This window comes from Eschrichtius robustus, chromosome 14 (genome assembly GCF_028021215.1).
Source record: "Eschrichtius robustus isolate mEscRob2 chromosome 14, mEscRob2.pri, whole genome shotgun sequence".
Taxonomy (NCBI): domain Eukaryota; kingdom Metazoa; phylum Chordata; class Mammalia; order Artiodactyla; family Eschrichtiidae; genus Eschrichtius; species Eschrichtius robustus.
The window spans coordinates 20,809,637-20,830,706 of NC_090837.1; the positions used below are offsets into that span (position 1 = coordinate 20,809,637).

The following is a 21,070-nucleotide window of genomic DNA, read 5'->3' on the forward strand; positions in this document are numbered from 1 at the left end:
TGCAGCGCTGGGCGGTCCGGGCCAGGGATTCGGGTGCGCACGTGCAGGGCCGGGGGCGCCGGGGGCCCCCCAAGCCGAGCTCGCCGTTTCTTTTTTTTTTCTGCAAGCGGAGGGGGGGTGTTGTTGGTATCGCCCCCTCCTTCTCCTCCCCCCAGGGGTGAAAGTGCAAGAGGAAGTGCAGCCGCTGCCATCTTTCCTCCGCTCCGAACACACGGAGCCCGGGGCCGCAGCGCCGCCGCTCCGCCACCGCCTTCGCTCGGCCCGGGAAAGGGCCCGCCCTACCGCTGCCGCCGCCCGCCCGCTCCAGCCTTCGCTACCGACTCCGCCCGCCAAGCTCCGGGACCCGGCCCGCGCTGCCGCCCCGGTGCGCGCCCCGCCGCCGCCTTAGCCTTAGCCTTTTGTTTCCTCCGCTCCGGCGCCCCCGCCCCGGCTCGCGCTTTGCAGGGGACGCAGCGCGCGCCCCCAGCGGGCCCGGGAAAAACCGCGGCGCGCGCGCCTGCGCGACAAACCCCTCCTCCTCCTCCTCCCTGCGCGCGCGCGCGCGCCCCCTTGGCTGCGCGCCGGCGCCGCCTGGCGGGCGGGAGGGGAGGTGGCAGGCGCGTTTGCGGGAGGGGCGCACCTCTGTGCTCGCGTACCCCCCGGAGGTAGACCGAGAAGGGGAGGCGGGCGGGCGGAGAGGAGAGAGGAGTGCACGATCCAGCAGGGGTGGGGGCAGCTATGTGGGAGGTGGTGTGCCCTGCCGCCTAGACAGTCCGTTCCGGGCAGGGGGCGTGTGCGCTCCGCGCACCTGCGAGACTACAGAGCCCCGGGCCGGCACGTGTGGGGAGTGTAGACACATTCGTTGCACCCCGCTTCTTGCTGCCTAGGGGAAGGGAGTGGGGCTGGCAAGTGACGCGGCCCGGTTTGTGGGGAGGGGGCGGCGGCCATGGAGCGAGTGAACGACGCTTCCTGCGGCCCGTCGGGCTGCTACACCTACCAGGTGAGCAGACACAGCACGGAGATGCTGCACAACCTGAACCAGCAGCGCAAAAACGGCGGGCGCTTCTGCGACGTGCTCCTGCGGGTGGGCGACGAGAGCTTCCCAGCGCACCGCGCGGTGCTGGCTGCCTGCAGCGAGTACTTTGAGTCGGTGTTTAGCGCCCAGTTGGGCGACGGCGGAGCTGCGGACGGGGGTCCCGCTGACGTGGGGGGCGCAGCGGCGGCCCCGGGTAGTGGGGCTGGGGGCAGCCGGGAGCTGGAGATGCACACCATCAGCTCCAAGGTGTTCGGGGACATCCTGGACTTCGCCTACACTTCCCGCATTGTGGTTCGCCTGGAGAGCTTCCCCGAGCTTATGACGGCCGCCAAGTTTCTGCTGATGAGGTCGGTCATTGAGATCTGCCAGGAAGTCATCAAACAGTCCAATGTGCAGATCCTGGTGCCCCCTGCCCGGGCCGACATCATGCTGTTTCGTCCCCCTGGGACCTCGGACTTGGGTTTCCCTTTGGACATGACCAATGGGGCAGCCTTGGCAGCCAACAGCAATGGCATCGCAGGCAGCATGCAGCCTGAGGAGGAGGCAGCTCGGGCGGCTGGTGCAGCCATTGCGAGCCAAGCCTCCCTGCCTGTGTTACCTGGGGTGGACCGCTTGCCCATGGTGGCCGGACCCCTGTCCCCCCAACTGCTGACTTCCCCATTCCCCAATGTGGCATCCAGTGCCCCTCCCCTGACTGGCAAGCGAGGCCGGGGCCGCCCAAGGAAGGCCAACCTGCTGGACTCAATGTTCGGGTCCCCAGGGGGCCTGAGGGAGGCAGGCATCCTTCCATGTGGCCTGTGTGGGAAGGTGTTCACTGATGCCAACCGGCTCCGGCAGCACGAGGCCCAGCATGGTGTCACCAGCCTCCAGCTGGGCTACATCGACCTTCCTCCTCCAAGGCTGGGTGAGAATGGGCTACCCATCTCTGAGGACCCCGACGGCCCCCGAAAGAGGAGCCGGACCAGGAAGCAGGTGGCCTGCGAGATCTGCGGCAAGATCTTTCGTGATGTGTACCATCTCAATCGGCACAAGCTGTCCCACTCGGGGGAGAAGCCCTATTCCTGCCCCGTGTGTGGGCTGCGGTTCAAGAGGAAAGATCGCATGTCCTACCACGTGCGGTCCCACGATGGGTCCGTGGGCAAGCCCTACATCTGCCAGAGCTGTGGGAAAGGCTTCTCCAGGTGAGGAATGGTGCCCACCCCCCCATGACTTGTCCTATTCCTAACTCATGGAATAGCTCCTCTACAAGAGCTGGGAGTGTGACACTTGCAGGGGGCTCACTTGACCTTGCAGGGCCATGTCAGGTTTGGGGAGAGTGTTTTAACGGCCCTGATTTTGAGATGATGTGGCCAAGAATGGCTTTCTCTTCCCTCAGGGAAGTTCTGTGGCACTAGGCGTGCCCTACCGTCTCTCTTCCTTGGGGCCTGTGGGAAGGGGCCAGATTCCTCAGGCCGCAGCCACCGGGCCTCACCATTCTTCTCCCTGGGCTCCCTTTGTGTTTCCGGCACCAGGCAAGGGGCCCCCTCTGGGGGCGGGAGGCCAGGCTCCTCCAGCGACTTTCCCCGCTTGAATGGCTGCCGGGGGAGGGACTGAAACAAGTGCATCTGGGACTCCTTACGCTCCCACGCCTCCATGTCCCCCCGCACAGCACTGGCAATCCTGGGTCAGCAGACTCCGGCCCTGCCTCTCACAGTCCCGGAATCACGGGGCACAGAGCTGGGCACCCAGAGTCTCTTCTGAACAGCGAAGCCTTTGATCTGCTCTGACCTGGTGGCTCCAGAGCCCACCTGAACCCACAGATCCCCTTTATGTTCACTGGACAGAGAGGAAGGAGAGCAGGATGTCGTTTTAGATTGACTTTTTAGTGAGCCTGATAAGGAACTGAAGACTTGTCTGCAAGCAGAGGGTTGTTTTTCCTCTTAAGAGAATATTCAGAATAAAAGGCTCGTTTTAACTTGCCTGGGTACTGAGGGCCTTGTGTGTATGAACGTAGGGATGGAGAACTCCCTCAGAGGGGCCCCAAGCAGGAACCAGTCTTACCGGTCAGGCAGCCCCTGCCCACCTGCTCTGTCGGGCATCTGGTTTACCAGCCCAGCTGGAGGCTTAAAGGCTTCATCCCTTGGCCTCTGGGGACTGAATTCCATCCGGGTGGCATTCATTGGCTGCTGTGGCGGGAGAGGCTGGGGGAGGGGAATGCTGAGTTTCTAAGGGGCTTTAGTCTGGACAATGAATCACACATACCCCCTCCCGGAAAGGCTGCAGTAAGGCAGCCCAGTCTCATTCTAAAGCCCCCTCCTTGGGTCCTAGATATCATTGAGTTTCTGGTGGGGGGAGGCGGGTAGGCAAGGTCAGAGACAAATGCTCACTCCCCTTCCCCCTCTAGAGAAATCCAGGGCAGAGAGGCCTGGGCCTCAGGAGCCAGAGCTGGGTGGTGACTTTTCTTTGTCATGCTGGGGTGGGGTGAGGGAGTCCTCTCCAGCCTTGTGGGGGCAGGGGTCTGGCCAAGTTTGTAGCCCCCTCTCTTAAGGTCTTGTTTTAAAGTCTCTCTTGGTTCTCTTTTCTAGGCCTGATCACTTGAACGGACATATCAAGCAGGTGCACACTTCTGAGCGGCCTCACAAGTGTCAGGTAGGGGCTGGGCCGGGGCAGAGATGGGCTGAAAGAGAATGCTGCTGTCCTCACAGCTACGGCCGTGAGCCAGCTGCTGTGCGTGCTGGGCTGGCTGACTGACCACCGCTGTGCACACCTCCCCCTCTGTCCCCCCACCGTCTGTCTGCTCTCCTCCTTTGTTCTCCCCCAGCCCCCTCCCTCCCACCGCTGATGTCCCCTCCTTCCTGGTCGCTGGGTCCTGGTTTCCAACCCGTCTCTGTCTTTGCTCTGTTGCTTGGCTTTCCTCTCCTGGCGTTTGCCAGCTCCTTGGATGGTGGGCCACATTGCACAAGTGTCGTCCTGGGGGCACTGGCACCCCACTGGGTCCGGCTTCTGGTTCCCAGCAGTTTGCAGGGGCCACCGTGGGGTGGGAATGGCTTCTTGAGGGCTCCTGGTGGTCCAGCCAACAACTCTTCCCCTTGTATGCCCGGCAGCCTGACCTGAGTTGGAGCTCCTTCTGGGTCCCCTCAGCTCAGGGCACCAGGCCGCGGGGGTGGGAGTGAAGGAGGCAGGGAGTGGTACGATCACTGGCACCTGCTTAACCCATCCTGAGCCACGTGTGCACACAGCCAAGGGCTTCTGAGAACTGGAAAGCAAGGTGGTTTCCTGTCCTTGAGAGCTCTTTGTGTAGCAGTAGGTAGGGGAGGCTGGGCAAGATTCTCACCCTTGGTTTGTCTGCTTGAATATCTGGGGGCTCTGTGATGCCCAGAAAATTGAGCTTCCTCTCCTGGCCACTGAGCATTCCTGTGTGGGTGGGAAACACACTTCTATCTTCTCCTTGGTCGTCCCCCCTTTCCTGGGCCAAGTTCCCACCATCTGAGTGGGAGACAGAGTTGTGGGGTGCTTATTGCAACGTCTGGTGGGGTGACCTGCTTCTCTTTATCCTGTTGGTGGCAAGGACGAGGGTCTGGGGAGACCGATAATAGGGAGGGATGGACGTGCTGTAGGTGGGGCAGAGAGCCCCCAGGGGCCAGGCGACCAGGGGTGGGCCTGCTGGGATGCGCCTGTGCCTCGCTGCCTCCTCTCCCTCTGTCTCTCATCACGGAGCACATTCTGACTCTCCCAGGTAGTGTGCTGAGCAGCCCAGCAGAGTAGGAGGAGCCCAGAGGGCAGTGGGGGCATGCCCGGTGGCCTGGGGGGGTAACCTGCACTCTCTGCCCTTTTTCCAGGTGTGGGTTGGGAGCAGCAGCGGCCTGCCGCCCCTGGAATCTCTTCCTAGCGACCTGCCATCATGGGACTTTGCCCAGCCTGCTTTGTGGAGGTCGTCCCATTCGGTTCCTGACACCGCCTTTTCCCTTTCTCTAAAAAAATCCTTCCCAGCCCTCGAAAACCTGGGCCCGGCACCCTCCAGCAACGCTCTCTTCTGCCCAGCCCCGCCGGGCTATCTGAGGCAGGGTTGGACTGCCCCAGAGGGCAGCCGGGCCTTTACCCAGTGGCCTGTGGGCTAGCCGGGGCCTCCCGAGAGGGTTTTCTGTGGAGGGGAACGGCAGTGGCAGTGGTCTGAGCCCCCTGCTTTTGGGAGAGGCCAGCAGAGTGGTCCCTGCCCACCATGCCCAGCTCCTCCCTGGGTGACTTGGACTCTTTCCCAGCTTAAGGACCCCAAATAGGGGTAGCAAAAGGCTCCTTCCTGGGTCCTCCCCATGGTCTCGTTTCTTTCTGGGCTCTCTTGCCTTGTTTTCCCTCTTTAGCAGACGGCACCCCTGGGTGTCTGTCCTTGCCTGGAGGTTGATGCTTTCCTAGGAACTAAGCCACCGGCTTACATGCTTCCCCTCCCCTGGCATCACCTCCCCTAAGGGGTTTCTAGAATGCAGCCTGGCCACCCCTCCCCCAACTCTGGGAGTGAATCCTCCTCCAGAGGAGACTCCGGCGCAACTCCAACTGGGCCAACCATGCTGCCCTTGTCCCTTCCCACTCACACAGGTCCGCTTTCATTTCTGGCTTGTGAATTAGACTTTTGTGGTTTTGAGGTTTATTAGCAGGTCTGCTCAGGAACTAGATTAACCAGTAGCTTTACATTGGGTCATCACAATATATGGCTTTGGGTGCTGATAAAGCAGATGTAGACCTCCGTCGGATCCCAGTGGTGTGCCCTTCAGCCCCCGCGGGCTCTGCGGGGATAATAGGAGTGATGATAAAAGTTTTCATTCTAACATTTGAGGCTTTGTGTGTTTTGTCCTTGGTCTGTGTCATAACACTGACATCACTGTCCCTTGGTGTACGAGCCTGCTCCTGCCCTGCCCCTCCGACACACACACTCTCACAAGCCTGCTGGCCCTGCCTCCAGCCCCACAGCCAGAACTCCCCTAACAGTGACCTGGCAGGTGCAGGTGAAGACGTGCTGCCTCTCAGGCTCTGAGCTGGCTGGCCAGGTGTGCCTGGGCTTTGTAACAGCAGGGGCATCTCTTTTGCATGGTGTGTCTGCTGAAAGTATCAGAGGTGAAGAGACAGCTCTCTGGGAGTTGGTTCCTTTAGCCCCTGGCAGAGTTGGGCATGGGCCATACCTCTCGGTCCCTCCTGATGCCACAGAGGAGACAGTAGGGGCCAGTTATAGAGACGGGTGCCACAGCTTGAGGGGAAAGGCCCTCCGAACGTGGGGGCATGGGGGCTCAGGCTTGGCAGTGACACGCAAGTCTCCTTGGGGTTTGGCCTGAGTGTCCTTAAATGGCCCAGATGCCCCAATGCTGCTCGATCTGTTAGTGCTGTGGACTGGGACATTGACCCCAGATGGAGTTCAGCCTGAAGCCGAGAGGCTAGAACAGCTCAGACCTCTCCCATTGCTCCCAGTGGCCCCACTTCTCGGGGGCTGGTTGGGGCGGTTTGGGCTGGAGGGATAACTCATTAGGAATTGAAGTGCGAATAAGGGAGCTGACACCCTTGAGAAGAAGGGGGCCAGCAAGGCCCATGGTGCTGAGCCCACATGCATTGCCCTCAGACTTTTCCAAGGCTATGGAAAAGACTACTTAAGATACCCCCTGAGGCTGCCAGGCTCAAAGGCCACCAAGAGTAGGTGTGCACCGGTGCCCGTGGTACCACTGAGGCCCCATTCCTGAGCTGTTCAACCCTTGGGAAGAAAAGCATTCGGAAGTCTGGGACAGGGAGAAACTGGCAGGGAGGGAAGGGAGCCTGGCTGGGGCTCAGTGTTGAGTGGTGATGAACCTCTCTGGGGGCTGGGCCAGGACCTGGCAGGTGTGCTTCCAGCAATAGCAGGCTGCCTGTGCGCAGGGCTGGGGGCGAGGCGGCCGTTCCCAGCACCACCGGCGATCGATTGGGGTGCTGATCCCGTCAGGGTCCCTCTGCCTTCTCCCTGCCTCCAGGACAGGAAGTGTTTTTCTCTTGAGTGGCCCCAGCATGGAGGTTCTGGGCGCCCCCTTCTTTGAGACCCATCTCTCTCCTCAGCCTTTCTCTCCTTTCTCTCCTGGGTTAAGTGACCAGACCTTTTATGTTCGGTGTTGTCTGAACTTCTGGCAGGCCTAGACTCGGACTTGGGCACTTTCACAGTTCCTCCAGAAAGCCTTGGGTACTCCAGCCACAAAGGGTCAATCCTGGCACAGAGAAGCCAACCACCATTTCAGCTTGGCTTTGTAACACGGTGATAGTTTTTGTTGCGTTTGTGTTTTGTTTTGTTTTCCCAGCAGCAGATTTACATTCCTAATTATGTTTGCTCAGGCTAAAGTTTGCTTTCATTCCTTGAGAGATAATCAATGGAGGACAGGGTGGGAGAACTCAGCCTGGTCTGCGGTTTTAATTTTGCTTAGCTAATCCCCCAAATGGATAATCCACTTTTGGATAATTGAGGTCTGGCTGTCCATTATCTTTCGTTAGCAAAGTATGACAGGCAGTGCTTTACGGGACACATCCCAAAAGAAAGTTGGCAAGAGAAACAAGGCATCTCTTTCACATCCCTCTAGTGGCACCCTCTCCCAGGGGCCACAGAAGGTGGGATCCTGAATGTGTGCTTTCAGCTGCATTTTCTTACACCTGGTCCGTGGTTGGCTCCTTTGAGTTCTGCAGTGTAGACCGCACTGCCTCTTGTCATTGTGGCGGTGGTCCTCAGGTCGCTGTCCAGCCAAGCCGGCTCTCGTCCCCAGATAAATCGACAGGTGCACCCCTCTCTCCCGCAGGTGTTCACGGCACCCCTTACTCTGGTTTACAGTCTGGTGGGGCTGGGGGAAGATTCAGTTTTCCACCCACTGTGGCCTATGATTGGGTCACAGGGTCCCTGACGGGGGGCCCACCTGTGGCCATGAGACCAAGCACCCATGGTGCTTTCTGAGTCACCTAAGTGCTCAAGTTTCCCTGCACAGATCCTGTCACCTCTCTCAGGACAGCCCTGGCTACCAAGTACACTGATAAAACCTATCCACACCTTTCACCAGAAGCTACCTCTGCTGAGGCTGGAGGTGGTAAGAACACATGCTCAGGGCCTGGTTCTCAGTCCAGCTGCCCCGAGTCCTCTCAGGACCTCTGTCTGCCCGGCTGTAAATCGGGGTGGAGGGGAATACCCCAGGGTGGCCAGGAGGATTGGTAGGGCACTGGCCTGGCAGTGGCAGGGTGTTGCTTTCTCTAGTAGCTGAGCCCTGTGCTTTGTGCAAATTACTCTCTAAACTTAGCTCCCTCATTTGTCAGATGAATAAACCCAATATATACAACATGAAAGCAGTACACTTGACCCTTGAACAACATGGAGGTTAGGGGCGTCGACCCTCCGAGCAGTCAAAAATACACATACAACTTAGTGTCGGCCCTCTGTGTATGCGATTCCTCCACGTCCGCGGTTCCACATCCGCGGGTTCAGCAAACTGCAGATGGTGTACCACCTACCGTAGTATTTACTGTTGAAAAAAAATTCGCGTATAAGTGGCCTCGTTCAGTTCAAACCCTGGAAAACTGTTCAAGGGTCAACTGTATTTTATTAGCATAAATTCTTCTATTCAAATGTGTAACATTTATTCAAAAGATAACGACTAAGAAGAGCTCAGCTGGTCCTGATGCAGACATTTGGGGTTGGGGTAGCAACCACGGTGTCTTCTACCTCCACAGCATCGAATGCATTTGTTTCTCGCTCTGATTGTACAGTAAAGCAATAGACAGACGTTGTACATGGTGACAGTGTTCAGACACTTACCTTAAGGTCTCAGGATCTCAGGATCTGTTTCTGTTCAGTGGAGCCGCAGGAACACCTCCATTCTAGCCAGTTAATGGGGTGGCGGGTCTTCAGTGGGTTAATGTTCGGTCTGTGATGCAATTAAAGGTGAATGTTGCTTTCTTTTGTGGCTCTCAAGTAGTAAACAGACACGTACAGAGAAAAGAAATGAGTTAACCTTGACTAGAACTCCTGAGACACATCCGTAGATCCAAAATAGTGAAGGTCACCAGATTCAACTCTCCTGAGGGCTTTCCCGATGTTCCATGACCTCCACGGCTGGGCAGCCATGCAGGCCCGGGCTGGGGGAGAGATGTTGGGGGTGGACCCGGGGCTGCCTTCCCAGGGTGTGGTACTGACTGCAGCTCCTGGCCGGTGGGGTGAGAGCACGGCCTGCCTCGAGGGCCACCGTGAGGATGCACTGCATGCGACGAAGGCCTCTGAAGGTGGAGCCTGGGGCCTGCCTGGCACGGTGGGGGGCACTGGTCAGTGCAGGGTGGTGCCATCCTTGTTGGCACCAGCACTGGGGTTCCACAGATGCCCCCGGAGCCTCCGGCCCTCATTCTCTGCTAATTTTCACATTTGCAAAATTGACACTGTCACTTTATGGGCTGCTTTCTCAATACAAACGCACACGGATATTATGAAGAGTAATCTCTGTGTTCTGTCCTGCCTTTCCTTTCCATTTCCCTGTGGCCACGATTAATGTCGCTTTTGAATAAAGTGAGTAAATTGGATTCTTTGTATAAAGCAACCAGGGGAAACCCAGGGTGGAGAAGGTGAAGACTGTTCCGTTTATATGCCAATAGCTCTTCTGTAAATTCACTGACAGCCAATGCAACTAACATCAGTTCTTAAATGTTTAAGAATGAAAAACCCCTAGCTCTTTTGTTTTGCAGAACTCAGCCTGCCATGTAATGTGCATGTTGGGGGACGGTGGGAACCAGTGATCCTAGCTCAGGGGTCCTGTGGGGAAGACCATGGGGGGTAGGAGCGGCTTACTTGGCATCTGGGGAGGAAGCCTGGCCGCATTCTCAAGTTCTCTTTATACAGGGAGTCCCTGTGTTGGCCAGAAATGGCTTTGTGCCACAGTGTGCTTGGTAGGGAGTTGGGTGTGGACGCCAGCTTTTACCTCACCCCGTTTTCCTTTCTGCCCTCAGACCTGCAATGCTTCTTTTGCCACCCGAGACCGTCTGCGCTCCCACCTGGCCTGTCACGAAGACAAGGTGCCCTGCCAGGTATGCGGGAAGTACTTGAGGGCGGCGTACATGGCAGACCACCTGAAGAAGCACAGCGAGGGGCCCAGCAACTTCTGCAGTATCTGTAACCGAGGTAATCTCCCTGCTATTTCCTCATGTCCAGGGGATGGGCCTGAGCCCATGTGGGAGGCCGAGGGGTGTCTGACCACCCTGCCTCAGGCTCCACTCTGCACGGCCAGCCCTCCCTCCCTTCCCACTGAGCGATAAACACCTTATCCCCCAGCTAGCTGTTTGTCACCCTTTCCTTTCCAAGAAACCTGGGGTGCTTGGAACGGGAGTTCCCAGGAGCTCAGCAAGTGGGAACAGCAGAGAGTGTTGTTCCCAAGCTTGGGCCCATGACACACCTGCTGCCCAGGGGGCAGGATGGATGCGCTGAACTGCTGAGGTTGGTGGGAGTCATTAGGCCCCAAGAGGTGGGAGAATGAGGGGTCCTGCTCAAGAGCTTTGCTGGCTGATCCACTGGCACGTGAAAGTCAGCAGCCAGGTAAGGACGTCGAGTCTGGAGATGGACAAGGGCTGAAACTTTCTAGCACAAATGGTCAGAAGAGCCCAGGCCCAGGTAGATTGTGGCCTTGACGAGAGCGGAAAGTGGCAGGTGCTCTGAGCAGGGCAGCGTGCTTGAGGCCGAGGTTGGCCTAGGTGGCATCTGTGGCCCTGGTGTTGTGTTGGATGAAGTCTGGCCTGTCCCTGAGCTTCTGCCAGGGCTCGTTGGCTGCTGGAAGGGCTGAGGTTCGTGTTTTGCAAGCAGCGTCAGTGGAGGAGGCTGCGCCTTACATGCTGAAGGAGCTGGGGCAGCTGTCTGGTGAGCGTGAGGATGCTTCTGCATGGTGTGCTTGCTTTGGCCAGGTGGGGACGTGGCTGGAGAGTCCTATCTCCTGGGACACTCTTGTCGCAACACTTCTGGAAGTCTTGAGTGTGGCTTAGTGGACTGAGCACTAAGCCAGGAGGCAGGGGACCCAGGGTTTAGCTGGCCCCTCCCACCTCACCCTCCTGTGTGACCTTGAACTCTCCCTTCCCCTCTCGAAGGCTCAGTCTCTTCATCTCTAAACGGGGTTGAGAACATCCCCCTTGCCCACCTCACAGGGTTGCTGTGAGGATCCCGGGAGACAAGGTAGGTGAAAGTTCTCTGAACCCTGCAGGCAGCAGCACACTTGGGAGGCCCTCCTTACACTTCGTAACTGTCAGGAAAGACACAGCTCGCTGACACTCTGATTTGGACCAGGTGCAAGCCCCCTGCAGTCCTTGGCTGGAAACTTTGAGTCCTGTGCTATCTCCACATGCCCTGAGGTTGCTGGTGGAGGGAGCCTGCTGAGTGGCTGGGTGTTCTCTTGGTGCCCTGAGCTGGGTTCCTCCCGGGGACTGCACACCTGGGGTTTGCCTTGAAGGCCATTCGATGTCAACGTTTGTACCACCAGGAAACCTGCTGTGGAAGCAGGGAGGTGGTCAGAAAAGCTGCTTAAGCATCTGTCCTATTTTCTGATATGTCAATAGAGCCCTTTCTGGCAGGAGCTTCCTCCGGGGAGCTAGCAGTGGGGCTGTGTGTGGAGAGAGCCATCAGGCTGTGGCTGCCCAGCTCTAGGAAGAGATGGTTCCTTGTCTCACTTCATCCCGTGGCTTCCTGACTGCGCCCCCAACTAACTCGAGACCTGCTGCAACGGTGCTGTCAGCGGGTGTTCTGTCGGGGTTTCAAGGTTGAAGTTCTCAGCTTGAGAGTTGGGGTCAGAGACCAGAGGCGGTAAACCAGTTAGGGCGGAGGAGGATGCCAATGAGGAAACGGAGATAAAGCCTGGATTACAAAGTGGCGGGGAGCTGAGTGGGGGACCCAGGGCCACAGCCCCTGTGGGCCCCGCTCAGGAGGAAAGAAGAGCTGCGAGCAGCCGGGAATAGCAGGGAAAGTCGACCCAGTTAGGAGACAGCTGATGTGGCAAAGCCAACAACTATTGTACGTCAGGATTTGTTTTCCCTGGGCTGGTAAAGAGGACTTGGGCAGCAGCCACAGGCCACGTGGCCAGGGTGGGGGTGCCTGGAGAGTAAAACCAGAGCCCACCTTTCCTCAGAAAAGCCAACGCTAGATCTGGGTCGTAAGCAAAACAGCTTTGGGGGAATTCCCTGGCAGTCCAGTGGTTAGGACTCCGCGTTCTCGCTGCCGAGGGCCTGGGTTCAGTCCCTGGTCAGGGAAGGAGGATCCCACAAGCTGCGTGGCATGGCCAAAAAAAAAAAAAACCCAAAAGCCAAAACAGAAAAACCCAGCTTTGGGTACCAGAGTCGGAGCAGGAAGTCCCATTCCTCCAAGAAGACAGAAGAGGGCTCTAGTCTAAACTACCCTGGATCCTCAGAAGGAAGAGAAAACAATTTTCGTCTTCATCAGAAGAGAAGGAGCAGGATTCTACTTCTGGACTCATTTCTTCGGCAGAAATGGGAAAAGACACCTCCCTTCCCCTCCAAAAAAAGAAGAGGAAGGGGAAGGCAGTTTTTCCAGGAAGAGGATAGGCCGCCAAGACACTGAGACACTGGAATCAGAATGCAGGGAGCTCTGGGCCGTCCTTTCAAGGCTGTGACTACAGAAGGAGCTGCAGGAATAAATGGATGTTCTCTCTACAAGGGTTCAAGCAAAGGCTAACGTTCAGCCAGCCGGTTAGCAGGTGAGGCCGGATCAGGTGAATATCCAGGTGCCCTGAGATCCTCCAGTCCCAGCAATTCTTAAGCAATCAGCTTAACCACCCATCCATCTGCCTACTTTCAACCACACGAACAACTCTTGCCTGTGAAGAATGGGGGAGAGGAGATGTAGCTGGTGGCCCAGCCCCACACTGGAGACAGATGACCTTGTCTTTGTCCTGGAGACATATCAGGACGTAGACCATCCCATCTGCAGAGAAGATAACTTGCAGTGGGAGGGGTATGATGGCAACAAAAGCCTGTTTCCTCACGTTCAAGTTGAGGAAATCAGTTGAGTTGAACAGTGGGAAAGACCTGGTAGATTGCCACGATTTCCCTTCTTTTTAAGTTTCTGTAGCCCGGGTCTTTGTGTAGATGTGTATGAGGGAGGGAGCAGGAAAGCGTATTGGGATTCTGTCTTTGACCGAGACAACACTTGCACTCAAATATCTGCTTAAAGGGTAGAGAAAGCCTTCTTTCCAGCCAGAGGCAAGTGCCAGTGGTAGACGCAGACAGCCTGCCATCCCTGGACTGAGCTGACCCAAGCCTACTTGGTGCCCCCCCTCCAGCACGGCTCAGTTGGGCACAGCCCCACCAAGGTGTGGACAAGAAGAAAGCCGTCCCTGACGCCTGCACAGATGTGGAAGCTGCCAAGGAGGGTTTGCTTCCAGAGTGCGAATTACAGCACACCAGGCAAGAAAATGCAGTGGAGGAGCAGTAGCCTCGTGGTAGCATATTCTCCGTATCTGGAGCACGAGAGAGGGTGGCCTGTCGGTGGTGGTGGAGTCACGTGTGTGCTCAGTGTCCCCATCACTCTGATGCTTGTATCAAGCTTCCTCTTTGGTTCTTGGTTAATCAGTGGTGAACGGGCAGGTGAGTTTAGAATTCTGGCCAAATGCGTCTGGCTTCAGAGATATGTTCACAGAAACTCGGCTTCTGTTTTACCCCAAAACTTGGCTGCTGAGCTGCTCTGTGTTTAAATTCTGGGCTTTAGGTGGCAACTGTGGATCCACGCCTACCACCTGCCATGTGGTTTTGCTATAGATAGTAAGTAGTCTGCAGCTGGGGCAGCGTCAAGGGGACCCTGCCACGTGGTCCCCAGACCGTTTTTCGGGAGAAGACAGTGAGTTTTCATTGAGCATCTGCTGTGTTCCCCAGCATAGCTTTTCCCTCAAGGAGTAAATATAATAGTTCCTCGTGCTCCTTCCTTCCTTTCCCGTCCCTCTTGATTGCAGTGGCCCTGCCGTGGTGCACCGTGCAGAGAGCTTCAAACCACTTCAGAGGGCCCCGCAAGGGATTAAAAAACAAAGAAAAAAATTCCCTTCTAAAGTGGTATCATCGCATCAGTCGGAAAGTCCTGATATTTCTGTTGGTTGCCAGGGCCGCAGCGCCATCCATGGGGCAGGGCTGAGATCCTCTGTCCTGTGAGTCTCATCTGCTCCTTCCTGACCACAGTCTTCCTCCGAGGAGTGTTTATATGGGACCCTCGTATGTCAGTCTGTCCCCTGCTTGGCCCCAGGCAGACCAGTTGGTCACAGCGCAGGACATCGTGCTCTACCAGGCAGGGCAGGACAGCAGCATCTGGTCCAGGAGGGTCTTCTTTGTCAGGAAAGGAAGGAAGATTCACCCAGCCCTCCATTTCCCTCCAGAACCACCAGCTGCTACCATCGGGGGGATGTTTGTTGAATAAGATTCCCACAGGTCAGCCTGTCTACCAGCAGCTTTCATTCTAATCCACCAACATGGCAGAGAGATACAGGAATGTAAATGGTGATAATGGAGCCTACTGCAAAAGTTGAAGGGATGTTTCTAGGGCCAGGACCAAGACACAGAGACTATTAGAGAGTCTGCCCAGTGGTGAAGGACCACATGGTGGCACATGGTCCTGGGGCTAGAGTCCAGGCTGTGCCATTTAGCAGCTGTACATGTGGCTGCAAAGCACAGAGTGATGCACGCGGTGCGCTGGGCCTGCACACTTCTGTCACTCGCTGAAGGTGACCTTTATTGTAGTTCCAGTAGCATTCGAAAGCCCAGGCCAATTCAGACTTTTTTCAAACAAGTCTTGTGCAGACATTACACAGTACTCTCCAGCCTCTGGCCCATTAGTAGTGGATCCCACTGCTACCCCGTGACTGTAATTTAACGAGGGAATGAAAGTACCCGAGGATGTGTCAGCTGCATCTGGAGTGGACTGAAGGAACACCATCTAGGCATAGCGCCCCAAGTGGGCCTTTTGCCGAAAAGTTTTGGTTCCTGCCGAAGGCACTTTTGGATCCTTGAGTATGGGAGGATTTGATGTCCCAGCTCCTTCCTGCGGAAACCCAAGTGGAAATCCTTTGACTGGCCCACCTGGTTCCATCTCCTCGGACTCATGGCTGCTGTGGAAATTGGCCCGAGATCACTCTTCCCAGCCTGAGGCATCTCGAGGCTCAAACTGACTGGAGCATCTGGGTGGGTCTGGAGCAGATCCCAGAAGGTTGGATTGCCCCTCCCCCAAAATAAAGACAAGGATTGTGCCTATTCCTTCTCCCTTAAGTGAACCTGTTGGATCCTCCAAAACCGAACCAAGAAGACCACCGTGAATAAGAGATGACTGCACACCCCCTTTAACATAACTTCCTATTTTCATTGTTCTTCAAAAGGTCTAAACAGTTACTAAACCCAGTTATTCTAAAGGTGAGAAAGTTTGCAAAATAGAGCATGTCTTAACAGGTAGAAGAAGGGGGACTCCCGGAGGCATTTCTTTGGGATTTCATCTTGCCTCTGTCTGGCTTCTTGCGCAGATGGTTTGCCTTCACACGTGTTCAGCGGCGTTCTGCCGGCTGGAGTCCCGTGGCTGCCCTGGAGCCCCATGTACTTTCCTGACAGTGTTTCTAGCCGTGGTCCCTGCAGCTGGTCCGGGGCTGTGGACCATCCGTTCAGACCACTTGTTACTGAGGTGCCAAGTGAGCCGAGGCAGTTGGCCTCTGGCCCTGGCTGGAGTGGGATCTCAGGCCATCCCTCCAGGCAGCCTCCACAGCCTTGCAGAGCGGGCTCTGCAGAGAAGCCGACTCGAGGACAGTGCCACCCTCCCTCCTGAGCCAGGTGGCTCCTGTGGTTGCAGCGCCTTTGAGCCAAGGAGGGGCCCCTTCTAGGAGTGCTAGCCAGTGCGGCCAGAGGAGAGGCGTGGGGGAAGCAGAGAGGTGTCTGTGTGCCGGCTGCGGGATCTCATCTCCTTTTGTCTTGTTTAGGTTTCTCCTCTGCCTCCTACTTAAAGGTCCATGTTAAAACCCACCACGGTGTTCCCCTTCCCCAGGTCTCCAGGCACCAGGAGCCCATCCCGAATGGGGGAGCAGCGTTCCACTGCGCCAGGACCTATGGCAACAAAGGCAAGCGACCCCTTGCTCTGCACTTTGCTTCTCTGCGCAGGCTGTGTTGTGGGGGCGCTGGGCCGGGCGTGGGGAGGCGTGAAGGCTGCTGGCTTGCTGGCCGCCTCAAGGAGGCTCGAGATCTGAGTGGCAGTGGCCTCCAGGACAAAAGTCACAGTGGGGAATCTCACTCCAGGGCGGTGAGTGAGGCTTTAGGGCCCTGCCGAGATCCAGCCCCCGCCTCCTCTTCCCCAGCACCCGCCTCGCTCCTGGCCAGCCCCCACGTCCAGAGCCCTGCAGGGACGACCCGGGCCCAGGGCAGGAAGAGGAGCCCTGCATGATGAGCCTTTGGGCCTGTCCATTGCCTGTGGCCCTTTAAGGATGGCGTGGAGCTGTGGCTGAATGCTTTCTTCTCCTTTGACCATGTGGGCAGGGGGAGCCAAGGTCTGGCTTCCCCCTCGGTAGGGGTGGTTGGTTGCTGTGACCAGCCCTTTCCGGAGAGCCTCTGGCCGCGTTTGTGAGATGCATGGTGCCGACTCCGAGTTGGTTTGCGTAGAGCTCCCTAGGCCCCACCTCCACTTGGTGATTCGGGTTGTTGTGTGGTTTTTCAAGTTGTTGTTGCCTTGGGGATGACGCCAGGGGCTTGGCAGATGGCAGAGATGGCATGCTCCACGCTCCCATCACCGACTTCCCTTCCCGGCATGGCGCTCTGAACCCAGGCGGGAAGGAGCTCATTGTGGAGGATTCACGTGTGGGCCGGGCAAGGCAGATCAGTGAGGGCTGTCTCGAGGACCAGCTTGTTCTGGGCCCTGTGTAGGGACAGCTGGCCGATTGAGTTGTTTAGTTCCTTCTAAGCTGTGTGCTTTGGCAACTTGGCCTGGAAGGCTTCTGGCAGGCAGAGGCAGTGAGGGCAGGGCTTGTGTTTGCAGCGTTGGGAAAAGGACTGGCTCTGACTCAGCCGTCGATAGGGTCTGCCTGGGTTGAGGAGCCCGCGGCTCTGGTTCTGCCTTGCTAGGTTGCAGCCAGTCTGCTGCAGAGGTGAGGCCACTGACGTACCTGCTCAGCATCATCACAACAGCTGTTTTACCCTCAGAGGCACCCAAGAGAGCGCCTAGGAGCTGGGGGTCTTGGGTTGTCCTGGGTGGAGACAGAGGAGGTCCCCTCTCCATACCCTTCCTTGAAGCAGGCCGAGATGGTGGTGAGCAGTACACGTGCGCCTGCATGAAGAGTCCGCGGCGAGGGAGGCTGGCAGCCCCAGGCCCTGCTGTCTCACCCCTGTAGGCACGCCAGGCTCCCTGACTGACCAGCTGAACCTCTGTGGGTTCTGCTGGGCGGTGGCTGGCCATCGGCTGCCCTCCACGAGCCTGTGAGCTGGCCCCTGGCGACCCCTCCGAGGGGGCATCCCCATAGCCTGGCCTCACCGCTCCTCTGTGTTCTGTTTCCTCCTAGAAGGCCAGAAATGCTCACATCAGGATCCGATTGAGAGCTCCGACTCCTACGGCGACCTCTCGGATGCCAGCGACCTGAAGACGCCCGAGAAACAGAGCACCAATGGATCCTTCTCCTGTGACATGGCGGTCCCCAAAAACAAAATGGAGTCTGACGGGGAGAAGAAGTACCCCTGCCCCGAGTGCGGGAGCTTCTTCCGCTCCAAGTCCTACTTGAACAAACACATCCAGAAGGTGCATGTCCGGGCCCTCGGGGGTCCCCTGGGGGACCTGGGCCCTGCCCTTGGCTCGCCTTTCTCTCCCCAGCAGAACATGTCTCTCCTCGAGTCCTTTGGGTTTCAGATTGTTCAGTCGGCGTTTGCATCATCTCTGGTAGATCCCGAGGTCGACCAGCAGCCCATGGGGCCTGAGGGCAAGTGAGGCAGATGCTGCGTCCCGGCAGAAACGGCCACCGGGGACCGCTGAGAAATGCTGTGAATGCGGAGGGAAGTGGTGTCTTTGGGTTCTGTAGCTGAGAGATTTTTATTCATTTTTAACTCCCCCTCCAGCCCTGTCACCCACCCCTATCTCCCAATGGTCTTTAGAAATAGATTCTCATCTGATACTCGGCAGAAATATCTGCGAGACCCGGTATGGGATGAGGGCAGAAAACACTACACAGGCCTCCAAGGCAACACCAGGGCTGGTTTCTCTTAACGGGCGGAAGCTGGAGCCCCTGGTGCTCAGTCTTAAGTGACCCCAGTTCCACACCGGCACCTGACAGCATTCTGGGACCTTGGTGATTTTGGTCCCCTGCCCCTTCTCTAATCCCTCATTCCCCCTTCTCATATCCCTCAAAAGATACCACAGTAGGGTCTGCGCCCACTTACACAATGCTGATGCCCAACTGTTTTTAAGGAAGCTGGAAGCCTACAGCATCCCGTGGACCATGGGGTGAGTGTCCTCTGAGAGCCCCCTGAGCTTGACCTTTGACCTGGAGGGCCCCAGACCTTTCTGAGCCCCGCTTGAAGGCTAGCATTTTGCCACTAGGACAAGCTTAGCAATCGAGGACACTCCTACCCCAAATTCCAGTTCTTAGGTGATTTTAACCATTCAACTTGCTGTTGGGTTTTAATTCTCTAATTATTATTATTATTGTTATTATTTTTTAGGACCAGTTGTAGTGAATTGCTACTGAAAGTTATCCCAGGTGATACAGAGCTCTTTGTAAACCGCAGTCACACGTTAGGGTTTAGGATTAAACTTTGTTTAGATGTACCATAATTAACTTGGCTAGTTGATGTTTGGAGTCTATGGAAGAAATAGTTTTATGCAAAATTTAAGAAATGCCAGTCTGGTCAGGGAGGGAGGGGGTTTCAGTGCTGTTGGAAGGCAGGAGAGCTGGCAGGTGGGGACATCATACACCTCGGTTGTATCACACGTGAGCAAGCCCAGGTTGACCCTGTGATGTGAGTTGATCTGATCAGACTGTATTAAAAATGTTAGTACGTTACTCTGCCTGCTCCCCTGAGTCTGGTTTTTCTCTGGGACCCAGAGGGTGGGCAGTCTGTGCCCCTGCACCTGGGTTGGGTGGGATCCCAGGAGACCTCTCTTCCTCTTCACTGCACCAGTCCCACTGGGATTGACAGGTGGGTGCTTCCCCTGCAGACTCAGCTGCCACCATCCACCTACCTGCTCTCTCCTGGTCTTCACTGCTCTGTGCCCCAGACCCTGGGGCACAGTGGTGCATGGGACACCCTTGTGGAGCTTAAAGGGAGAGAGGGAACCGGTAAGCAGATTTAACCAAAGAGTTCAGATAGGGAGACATCCAAGGAGAGAAACAGGCAAGGGAGGGATAGTGATGGCGGGAGAGCAGGTAGGTGGACCAGGCTGGTTAGAGGTGGGGGTGGGACTCTGGGAGGGAGACCTGGAGCCAGAGAGGACCAAAGAAGCTAGGACCTAAGGGGGGATGTGGGCAGGGAGAAAACTCTCAGGGTGGCTCTAAGAAGCTCAGCAACTTGAGTCCCCCCCAACCCTGTGTTACCCAGGGGTCAAGTAAAAGGCTGCTGTACCCTTAGTGTGAATGTACGAGGACAAGGGGAAAGAGAACAGCAAATAGACAAGAAGTGAGCACAATGGAGAACTAATGGGAGCAAGAGTCAGAGCACGAGGGCACGGACAGACTGTTGGCAGCCTGGGTGTCGAGGGAAATCCCGAACTAACAGAAACAGCATTTAAGCTCCAAACAGGTAGAAAAGAAAAGAGTGACAAAGGGGAGAAAAATAAACAGACCAGGAGGAGCAAACAAAGCACAAAATGATTTAGACCCACATTAATATTAGTAATAACATTGTTCTGGCTTAAAGGCAAAGACTGAGCTGGATGTCTTTTTTTTTTTTTTTTAATTGAAATATAGTTGACATACATTATGTCAGTTTCAGGTGTACTGCATAATTTGAGGTTTGCCTACATTAAGAAACCGTCACCAGGGCTTCCCTGGTGGTACAGTGGTTAAGAATCCGCCTGCCAATGCAGGGGACATGGGTTCGAGCCCTGGTCCAGGAAGATCCCACATGCCACGGAGCAACTAAGCCCATGCACCACAACTACTGAGCCTGCGCTCTAGAGCCCGCAAGCCACAACTGCTGAGCCCACGCACCACAACTGCTGAGCCCATGCACCACAACTACTGAAGCCCGCGTGCCTAGAACCCGTGCTCTGCAACAAGAGAAGCCACCACAATGAGAAGCCCCTGCACCCCAATGAACAGTAGCCCCCACTCACTGCAACTAGAGAAATCCGCATGCAGCAATGAAGACCCAACACAGCCAAAAATAAATAAATAAATAAAATTTAAAAAAAATCTTAAAAAAAAAAGAAACTATCACCAGGATAAGTCTAATAACCACCTGTCCCCATACAAAGTTATCACAACATTACTGACCGTATTTCTTGAGCTGTGTATTACATCCCTGTGGCTTGTTTTATAACTGGAGTTTCTACCTCTTAATCCCCTTCAGCTATTTTGCCCCCGCCTTCCACACTTCCCCCAACTGGATTTTTTTTTTTTTTTAAAACTCTAAGCATCTACATGAAATCTTGGGTAAGTTGCTGGGCTCTGTGGAGCGTGCGGGATGGAGGCTTTGGGCCCTTTGGGGTGAGTGTCAGAGGAAAGGGCAGGCCTAGAATGCTGAGGTCCTGTGGACGGGCAGCCTTGTGACCACCACAGAATCTGCCAGCTGGGGACACCCAGTGGGCATTAAAGCAGAGAACCAGGCCTTGAACCAAGGTCTTCATTGGAGACATTCTCGGTCCTGCCTCCACAAAAGCCCTGGTCACATCTGTGGACAGGCAGGCGCCTATCCACAGTATCTGTCACCTGGCAGGAGCGGGACGACAGAGCAAGCACTACTCACTGAGGCCTGGGCAGCAAGCAGAGGCCCCTGGCCCCCAGCCTGGCGTCTCCTCGGGCTCCTCGGGCCGTGGGGAGAAAAGCTGTGCAGAATGTGGTGCATAACGGCGGGGCGGCTCCTCTTGTCCTGGTCAAAGGTGAAGGCCCTAAGCTCTGGCTG

General features: G+C 56.3%; 1 protein-coding gene across 4 annotated transcripts; it reads left to right on the forward strand.

The window, feature by feature from the left end:
• Window positions 1–72: 72 nt before the first annotated feature.
• Window positions 73–19,011, forward strand: PATZ1 (POZ/BTB and AT hook containing zinc finger 1). 4 transcript variants are annotated; one of them, XM_068563393.1, is made up of 5 exons: window positions 78–2,196; window positions 3,580–3,643; window positions 9,968–10,139; window positions 15,955–16,092; window positions 17,521–19,011. In XM_068563393.1, the coding sequence occupies exons 1-5, from the start codon at window positions 926–928 to the stop codon at window positions 17,937–17,939; spliced, it is 2,064 nt and encodes a 687-aa protein (XP_068419494.1). In that variant the 5' UTR covers window positions 78–925; the 3' UTR covers window positions 17,940–19,011. The 4 variants fall into 4 exon arrangements, with proteins under 4 accessions (XP_068419497.1, XP_068419494.1, XP_068419496.1 ...); XM_068563395.1 differs by having other exon boundaries at window positions 16,020–16,092; window positions 17,521–17,697; XM_068563394.1 differs by lacking the exon at window positions 15,955–16,092 and having other exon boundaries at window positions 80–2,196.
• The last annotated feature ends 2,059 nt before the right edge of the window (window positions 19,012–21,070 follow it).

Bases quoted from the DNA above. Each gene is read 5' to 3' on its own strand.
- PATZ1 (XM_068563393.1), top strand. From the start codon at position 926: ATGGAGCGAGTGAACGACGCTTCCTGCGGCCCGTCGGGCTGCTACACC. The intron at 2,197-3,579 runs GTGAGGAATGGT...TCTCTTTTCTAG, and splicing joins TGTGGGAAAGGCTTCTCCAG to GCCTGATCACTTGAACGGAC. The intron at 3,644-9,967 runs GTAGGGGCTGGG...TTCTGCCCTCAG, and splicing joins AGCGGCCTCACAAGTGTCAG to ACCTGCAATGCTTCTTTTGC.